The sequence below is a fragment of the Austrofundulus limnaeus genome, unplaced genomic scaffold (assembly GCF_001266775.1).
Source record: "Austrofundulus limnaeus strain Quisiro unplaced genomic scaffold, Austrofundulus_limnaeus-1.0 Scaffold95, whole genome shotgun sequence".
Taxonomy (NCBI): domain Eukaryota; kingdom Metazoa; phylum Chordata; class Actinopteri; order Cyprinodontiformes; family Rivulidae; genus Austrofundulus; species Austrofundulus limnaeus.
The window spans coordinates 2,473-12,050 of NW_013952497.1; the positions used below are offsets into that span (position 1 = coordinate 2,473).

Below are 9,578 nucleotides of genomic sequence, written 5' to 3' on the forward strand. Positions count from 1 at the left end.
AAGAAAAAGTGGATAAAGAACTGTTAAAAAGAAATAATATACATTCATACACAAAGAAGGCAAAAAAATGTGAAGGATATTGGTTTCCACAAAATTATGAATTATTAGACATGTTCTAAAATAAAACATGAGCGATTGAGGCCAGAAACTAAACTGCAACTTGCTGGAGGTTCACTGTGCACAGAAGGATCATGGATAGATTCTTTTATCTTTCCATATAAGCCTAGTCTTACTCATTCACATATGAAGTGTTAAAAGTCTGACAGTGTCACTTCCTCTGTTTTCCTACCAAAAACAACTTCCCAGTTTTCTTTTTTTGTCAACACATTTTATTGAAGATTTTATATTTATAACTTCCCAGTTTTCTAATATAAAGTACATCAGTACCTTTATCTCCATGGTGGGGATAGTAACCTCACTGAGCTCCTTGATTTGCATGATGGGCTGATCAGCAGGGATGGGAATGGCCTCTAAAACGTACAGGACAAGAAAGATTCAACACTTAGCAAAAATTAAAAGAGATTTCTCAGTTCTCAAACAAAACAGAAATCCCAGAGTTCACGAAATGACTTAAGGTTTGTATTTCTGTACACCGTGGCGCTCAGACGACTCACTCTTCTCAGTCTTGTGGCGGCTGGCGTCCATGTAAGCCAGACAGATGTAGGCGTCACACAGGCGCTCGATGTCCCGGACCATCCTGCCTCGTTTTTTACTGACTGCGCGGATGAGCTTGCGGGCCACATTCGAGCGCTCCTGTGGGAGTAAAACAGAGCTTATTTAAAGAGATAAATAGAGGTTTCATTAAAAAACACATTGAATACACTAAATTACCAATATCTCTTGTTTCTTCTGACTTCAATCATCATCCAATAAACGACACCAAGCGGAGTTAATACCAGAATAAGCTAGTATTTATTTAATATAGATCTGTTGGTGTCTCATATTGTTTAATAAAAAGTCTCACCAGGTCAAACTGTGACGCCTGTCGTGGAGAATTTTTAGACACCCGTGTTCTGCAAAATGCCTCGTCTTTGTTGGCGTTCACCAGGGCAAAAATGATGAAGAGTGTGTGGTGAGGATGATCCAAACACACTCTACAAATCAGCTTTTCAAAGAAAAAATTGATCAAAGCAACACAAAGTTAGATAATAAGTCACACAGGTGGATCAGGTTTAGTAATAATACACATGCAATTTAAATATTGTGTAGAAACATGAGTTATGTGTAATTTTGTCATCTACCAAACTATATATGAGTACAAAAGGAGTATTATTTGCTGTGTTACATCATTTATGACGTCGTGGAACTCGGTGGAACCCATCTTGGTTCCCATGCGAGCGGCCAGCTGATACATGAGCGGCAGGAACTTGTAAGAAGGGATCTGCTTCGCTCCCTTCTGTAAAACAAAATGAACAAAGCTGACCTTCGGCCTTCTTCAGGCTGGAGAACAAGTCGTTCCGCTGACCTTCATTGTGTCGTTCACCACTTTGATGTCTGCGTTTTCCAGCCAGAGCGAAGCCAGCCGGAACACCCAGGTGTTGTGCTCCTCGCCCTGCTCCAAACACTGGATGTAGTTCTCCACCGCCTTGCAGAGGAAGCGCTGCCTGTCCGTCCGCAGGTTTGACAGGGCCTTCTCATCCAGCTCCAGCTCCCGCTGCACCTTAATTGTGTATCTGTGATGGCAAACTTACTGGTAACTAAAACTAAGAATCAAAACTTTCACTCAAAAAAAAAAAAAAGTGAAACTGAAGGACGACAACCTGTTGGTCACTTTACGCTCCTTAATCAGGTCCACCTCCTCTTTGGCCTTCTCCAGCAACGCCTGCTTGTTCTCAAACTCGGAGGACTTCATGTACTTGTCGATGCTCTGGTACTGAGCGTCAGAGAAGCGAGCCAGAGACAGGAAGGCCTCAGTCCGCTGGCTCTGCAGTCTGGGGTCCCGGGCCCCCGATTCCCCCTCAATCACCTCCACCGCCTGAGAGGAAAGCATGGAGGTGAGTTCTACTGGTCTGAGGACGTAAGGGCTTCTTTCAAAACCTAAATATTAACTCAAAAGTCTCTTGTTCCAGTGGATAAAGTGTCACTCACTAAAAATTTATATTTATGTTATGACGTACTCTTGATTTATCTGGAACATGAATAAATCATGGGTGCGTGTGGTCAGAGGGTCTTTCTCAGAGGGACACCTACTGTATGTGGGTGTGTGGACACATTTTTGCTACATCATGGGGACCATTTCCCAGAAAAACACAGCCTTGTGGGCTCCTCATAGGGACCAAAGCCCGGTCCCCACGGGTACAGATACTAGATTTGGCTGGGGGGTTAAGTTTAGGACCAAGGTGTGGATTGAGTTTAGGCTAGATTTAGGGTCAGGTATGTACTGGGGTGGTTAGTCTTAAGCCTGCAGTATGGTAGCTCGGCAAAAGACCGGTYGATGCGCCGTCACGTGGTTGTTCGGCRTTCGTTTTCGCACATACCTTTCATAGTTCCTGAGACACCCCGAGCCGAGCTCCTGGGGAAACCCCTCCCGCTGCAGCATACGACACTGCATGGGATTCCTTCCCAGGGGAGTCCAATGCGGGAAAAAAAAAAAGTCAGCGGCTTGCTCGACGTTGTTTATCCTCAAACTGGTCCCAGATTAAGCTCCAAAGTTTTTATCAGTCAGATTCCACCGTGAAAAATGTCAGTTTTTTATCCCCACTTATGAGTTTTTGGCCGTTTGAATAAAACTTTAAAAATCGCTGCTTCATGGTACAGCAGTCGGCTCTGGAAGCGATCGCTTTTTTCTTCCCTTTTTTTTTTTTTGAAGTGAGTGGTTGAAGCAAATGCAGTGTGAGCTTTCAGCACAAACAAAAACACTCCCACGAACTTCTGACCAATCACGCCATACAGTTCATATGTGTTCTCATGTGGAGGGGGGTGAAATGTTCGACCCGCGGGTTGCGACAAGAAATGCCGACAATGTGAACAGAAAAGACGCGATTTTCGTCATAAAACTGCGACAGTTCGGCAGTAGAATGCTGGAGCCTTTAGTGTGAGGGGTCAGCATTAGGGTATAGAAATGACTAAAAAAATGAATGGAAGTAAATACAAAGTCCACACGAGTATATAAAAACCAACATGTGTGTATTGTGTGTGTACTTTAGAAGGTTGGACTGATAGACAATAACATTTAATGGACTTTTTTGAAACCTTTCCAGACTGAAGTTTAAAAGAAATTTATTATTTTATTATTTTTTGGGTGTTTTCCAGACAGAAAACAACTCTAATTTCCATTTGTCACAATTTGTATCTCACTGGTCTTCCCAGAATTTTGGGAAAACCTATATAAAAAATGCATCAAAATGTGTGCTTTGATTAAGAAGAGCATTCTGTCTTTTAATGTAAGTACATTAAATGGTGTAGGCAATATTTGCAAAACAAAACAACAAATTACTGCAAATAATTTGCCTCTAGATAACAATGGGATTTGGGTAAAAGGAGTTTTTGTAGCTCTGCAGGTCAATCAAACTTCACAGCGGAAACATCATTCAAAGTTTAAATGAGTTAAAAAAGTAGGTTTATACTTGACTGAGTTGGTATTTTGATATCTTTTATGGTTTTTACACAATCACCATAAAGGTTTTATGATTATTTTTAACCACACATGATGATGTTACACACGCTCAACCTTTAAGTGTCAAAACTTGTCAAACATTTTATAAACTTTTCCTATTTTATCATAGTTTAAGACTTCAGATACWGTTCATACAGCAACATGTAGTTATYATTTTATAAAAAGAAAGTCAAAATTGAGACCATTCTTTAACAAAAACCACAGTTTTATTAACAAACTGTGTTAATTTATATGAGTAGGTTCATCCAACACTACGCTCAGCATTACATGGTCTTGCTTTTACCCGTTCCAGGTACTGTTCCAGGATAACTCCAGGACTTTCCAGGCAGGTCTCAGCCAGCCAGTTTCCACACAGCCTGAGGCACTCGGTGTAGAGCGGTGTCAGAGCAGGATTAAAGTCCACCTGAACAAATACACGTCAGGAAAAATATATATATTAATTTACTGAGAAACGTTTTCATAAACCAAAAAAAGTAAAAATCTGTAGGTGTTATTTCTCAGTCCTTTGATTTGAGTTTATGTGTTCGACCTTTTCTTCCAGTCTGTGTATCATCTGTCTCAGCAGACCCAGAGCCAGACCCTGTTCTCCCTTTGCCCAGAACACCTGGGCCTCCTCCAGCTGCCATGACATCACCGGGCAGGTCCCTCCACCGCCGAGCTGCTTCATCTGATAAACCGCGCGCTCTGCAAGCTGAACGCCAGGCCAGACTCCATCACACAATGTGACAAACTTCTCACTGAGAGGAGAAAAGTGAACATGTAGATGCTACCTGAGTGCTGCCAGCCTTGCGAGCCAGACGGCACARCTCCATGAGGTGCTCGGTGAGCACCAGGCGGACGTCCTGGATGCTCTCTGGGGTTTGTAACCTGGACAGCAGGGCGTGTTGGGTCACGGAACGCAAAGTGAGAATGGGCTCCACCACAGTGAAATCGCTGTCCACAAGCAGCTGGGAGTGCTGCCGCCACTGGCTGCAAACTTCCCTCAGAGCCACATCTGAAAAAGGTCTGATATGAGGGGACACCAATCGTTAACATCAATTAAAACCCATCTGATGCTGTGTTCCTGATGTATTCACCCGGAGAAGAGCTGTTTGACACTCTCCAGCTCCCTGATGCTCTGCAGGTCCCTGAGGGCCGGATACAGAGAGGACACAGCCTCTAGACTGCCTCTGCAGAGCTCCTCCACTTCAGCAACCCTGAAGAAGAGCACATGGTAGTGTTAACATCTTCATCCTTCAGACTGGACGAGACATTTCTACGTGCTCAACAGACCTGGCTTGCTCCAGAGTTTGATCAAATATAAAAAAGTCTTTGTCCCTCAGCGCCTGAAGGGTGCAAAATATCGATTCGTGGAATCCAGGGGTGGATTTCTCACTCCTTATGCAGCAAGAATATGTGTGGAGAGGAAAACCAAACACTGCATGATGAATACTATCAAGCATAAAGGGATATTTAGTGAGGTTGCACGTCTGCTCCCTCACCTCTCTAACAGCTCGCAGTCCCACTCGGTGTTCCTCCAGGCTGCCTGGAAGCGCAGCTCTCTCAGCTCAGCCCCCCACTCCACCCCCTCCCTCTCCAAACCCCGCAGGTAGGTGGCGAGGATGCTGCTCAGACCGAAGTTCTGCAGACCCTGTTGGTGAGGAGAGGACGTTCAGATGGAAAAGAGAGTAACGCAGCCTCATTCGTGGTGTTTTTTTTTTTAGCTTTATCCACCTTACCTCCACAATTCCAACCAGGCGCGTGACCTCGGGCAGAGCAGAATTGAGGTCGTAGGAGGTCAGGGCTTTTCCCCACAGAGCCTCGTGTTCGTACGTTCGAATCCTGAGCGGAAAAACAAAACGTTACGACGCTGTTCACAAACCGAGGGAAACAAATGTCGCTCGCAAAGATCTAACCTCGTCAGCGAAGTGGTCATGGTCTCTCCTCCACAGCCGTACAGACTGTCGGGCTCCCCGATGCTGCGATACACCTCGATCAGCAGCTCCTGCCAGCATGATACAAGGAGGACAAACGTGTGGAAACGATTTCTTCAATTAAACGTATAAAAAAGAAGAATTTTATTTTGAAGGTTCACATAATTACTAAGAGTAAAAGAACACATTGATCCACATTGATATATAGATTAAATGACTAATGATTCAATTACATCGGGCAAAAAGAACCATATCGTCATCATATGCTCGATGTGGATCGATATACCATATTGATAGCAGACTTGTGAATTGAACTGAATCAAAATTGTATTGTGAAACACTTTGTAATATCGAGAAATATCGTATCGCCATCCAAACCTATCAATATATTGTGATAAATCTGGTGATTTACACCTCTAATAATTACACAACAGACTCAGGCTGTGCTTCATTATAAAAGCAGAACAGTTTGTTATTGCATCTACTATTCTCTACCTCTGAGTTCAGCAGGAAAAAAACAATTAGCTGTTTTTACTTTGCCCTCTCTGCATAATCTAATTATGACTGCCCACCACAAACACAGCAGGTGATGACAGAGTGAGAGCATTTTCTCAGTTAAGACCCTGACTTAACATTTAAGACAACTTTTGAAAATTTTGTCCATAACAGAAGATGTCTACGTTGAAGATGGTATTAAAAAAATCAACTGGAATCCTCTTTTGGGCATTTACATACTGTAACAAAGATACTATAACCTATTTGGGAAATTAATTCATAACAAAACTTTCATAATTTAGCACAAGTTGTCTAAAACATTGTTGTCCTCCAGATTTTCACTRTATTAGAACTGCATTTCTAAGCCAACAGTTGACATTTAGTGCTTCCTTGATCATCATTGCAACTCTTAACACCTAATAAGTGCAATCAGAGCAAACACAATAAACCTGTTGGTGAAACAAGGCCTCACACAGATTCTTTTAAATGGTTAAAAAAAAGGAACAAATCTGGCACCAGAACACACCTGCAGACTGATGTTTGTGTCTTCCATACTCTTCTCAGTCAGACTGGAGATGGAAAAGTTCTGGCTGTTCTCCTCAAAATTGATCTTGCGTGTTGCTCTGGTCTTAGTTCTGCACATTTGTTTCATAGAATGATTAAAAAACAGAAACTGAAACAACTACATAATAGTACTTTTGAATTATACACATGACGTAGTGACGAAGATAAAGAAAATCCCTCTCCGCGTGTACCTGCAGTTTTCCTCCATGTTGGCTTTGATCTTGTCGACRTAGATCTCTGTGTAGAGCAGAGCGGTGAAGTGGGCCAGGCAGGACTGAGCAGCCCGGGCCACCTCCAGGTAGTTCAGGTCCAGCCAGAAGTTTGAGTCACACACGGTGCCGCAASAGTCACTGCAAGGAGAAAAATAAGAAAAAAATTGAGTCAAATCAAGCATTTCAAGAATCTTACAAAGTAAAAATTTCTTACTCCACTGGCAGATATTTTGACTTGATTTGAGTCAAATTTTCAAACTAACAAGACAAATAATTTTACACATTCTGAAAGCAAGATTATTATTCTTACACAATCAGTTCTTGTTTAGTAAATCAGTCTCAAAACAAGATCAAAAAGACTTTTTGGCTGGATATAAGATTTTAAAACTTGGTAAGACGGACAGTTTCATTTGTGATCAAAATATCYACTGATGGCATCTTAGAAGCAGTTTTTACAGTGAGGTGGTCTCTTTACTAGAGCCACAAGTTCAAGCAGCTACTTTACTATTATGAGGGTTAAAAAAAGTCAGGATGAACAAATGAAAGTGGTTAAAATGTATTTTTTTGTGTGCGGTCTCCAAAATATGGTGAAATTCAAAAATCTGCAACATCTGTAGAAGGATAGAGTTAAAGAGTAAATAAATAGTTTATTCCTGCAGCTTTCATCTCCTTTTAGGAATAAGGCAGCCACGCTGAGATCAGGGTCGGTGAGAAACCTCTAACTTTCCAAGTTGTAATTTTGATTTGGGAGCGTAAAGTCAATGTTTTTGACTCAGAACTCTGAAACTTCTGATTTCAAATGAGGCCAGAAGATGTTGGAGTCCAGACACAGAAGTCCTCTCTGGTCTTTGAGTTGGCCCCTGAGATAAAGTAAGAAGTCTGGTTCCCAAAGGTTTCAGCTTCTTACCCTCAAGAAGATAGCGAAAACAAAAAGATTTGACCCAAAATTTAAATTCTTTTCATCCATTAATGACAGCTGTTTTTAACATCCCCCCCCGTAACAAAAATGACCAAATATGCTATGAGCAATCACTGATCACCAGAACTCCCACATGGAATTTCATAACCCAAGAATCAGAAAAAGATGAACAAACACAAAATAATGGCATCACAGACCCGTCAGCTTCCAGTGGTCTCCGGTGGTGTCTCAGATAGTCAATAACAGTTAGCATGGTGCGCAGAGACGTCTTGTCGTACAGACCTTGGCTGGCAGTGTTGGACTCTGTAAGAATAAATTATTGTCACAAAAACAGCAAATATCACAAGATGTTGTTTTTATTTTGCTTCTCATTTGAACACACCAGAGTCGGAATTGAGTGGCGTGGCGGATCGACTGGCGGCCTGAGCGTTTCTGGAACAAAAGCTGAAAAAGTCCCGGATGTGGGCAGAGAGCAGCTCCCTCCAGGAACCGCTGGGGTCCTCCAGCAGGATGGAGTGAATGATGAGGGGCAGCAGCCTCTGGCAACAGTCCACCATCACCTGGAAACAGGTGGAGGAGATCGGGACAGTTTGGGACTAAATGTTTAAGAATGAAACCAGACCTGAGCAGCGTGAACGAACGGCTGAGAGTTCAGAGGGTGATTTATTGAAACTGTGAACTCACCAGACACAGAGGTCGTGACAGCAGCAGCCCCTCGCTCCTGACCCCACCACTGTCCAGCAGGGCTGTGCACAGAGCCTTCAGCCAGGCGTGGTGCCCGCCTGACTGGGGAATCCAAAACTCCTGGCTGTCCAGCTTCCTCCTGGCCTCTGAGCTCTCCTCAGCACTCACTGCAGCCACCTGGATGATGAGAACACATATACACATGAGAGCAAAGAAACACAATTGTTTGACACAAAAACATTAACTCACCTTGTTCTTGGCTGTTCTGAAGAGATTCAGATAAACCAGCAAGGGGTCTCTGTTGTCTTTGTGCTGGCTCCAGAAGTCGGCTCCAGACTGAGTGGCCAGGATGTTCTTCACGCACTGAGCTGCTGCCCGCCTCACCTCAACCCTGAMAGACAAACACAACCACCTAAAGCCGCGCACTCTGAGCAACGCACACTTCTGATCAGAGCTGCCCGTACCTCTGCTGTGTGAGCGCGTCGTTCATGCAGTTCAGGATTATGTAAATACGCTGCGACTCCGCRCAGGCCAAGAGAGACGCCGCCTTTTCATAGAGGAGGTCTCTGCCGTGGAGGAGGGCGATGGTGGAGAAGTCCACTGGGCCAAGTTCTCCCAGACAGCTGCCTGCCGCCTCTGCAGGAAAGACTCTTCATTACATTCAGGCAGGAGGGTGCATTGCATCGGGACCATGGACCCCCACTAATTCGACCTCCATTACATTTTACATTAAAGGAGACATATCATGCTAAATGCACCTTTTTTTTGCATTTATAAACTATTTTTTTGTGCAATTATAGTGTCTAGGAGTGTAGAAAACTTTAATTTATTCTGTCCAGTTACTGCAAAGATATTTTTATATTTTTTATGGGTCAAATTTTTCAGTTTGTTCAAAATCTGCTGTTGCTTATTTCGTTTCATTGTTTATTTCGTCACACTATTTTCTTCGAAACTACCATTTATRGTAATGTATTTCCGGCCAACTGGATTTCATAGTCCACGGCGGCCTTCTTGGGTGGGGGAGCTCGCTCACTCAACATGAATGTGTGTGGTATATTTACTATTTAAATAACCATAACTTGGTCAATTTTGATCGGATTTTCAAACGGATGTGTGTGTGTGTGTGTGTGTGTGTGTGTGTGTGTGTGTGTGTGTGTGTGTGTGTGTGTGTGTGT

The 9,578-nt window shown here is 43.1% G+C and overlaps 1 protein-coding gene across 1 annotated transcript in view; it reads right to left on the reverse strand.

The window, feature by feature from the left end:
• atm (ATM serine/threonine kinase) overlaps nt 1-9,578 on the reverse strand; it is a gene marked incomplete at its 3' end in the record, with an annotated part of 33,598 nt that overhangs the window by 2,231 nt on the left and 21,789 nt on the right. Inside the window, 21 exon segments of the mRNA XM_014012795.1 lie at nt 388-470; nt 615-753; nt 965-1,105; nt 1,286-1,396; nt 1,466-1,673; nt 1,761-1,975; nt 3,900-4,019; nt 4,146-4,307; nt 4,387-4,621; nt 4,693-4,812; nt 4,889-4,993; nt 5,098-5,246; nt 5,335-5,437; nt 5,512-5,600; nt 6,551-6,659; nt 6,780-6,938; nt 7,917-8,022; nt 8,102-8,279; nt 8,404-8,580; nt 8,653-8,794; nt 8,868-9,039. Coding sequence (XP_013868249.1) covers nt 388-470; nt 615-753; nt 965-1,105; nt 1,286-1,396; nt 1,466-1,673; nt 1,761-1,975; nt 3,900-4,019; nt 4,146-4,307; nt 4,387-4,621; nt 4,693-4,812; nt 4,889-4,993; nt 5,098-5,246; nt 5,335-5,437; nt 5,512-5,600; nt 6,551-6,659; nt 6,780-6,938; nt 7,917-8,022; nt 8,102-8,279; nt 8,404-8,580; nt 8,653-8,794; nt 8,868-9,039 — 3,023 coding nt within the window.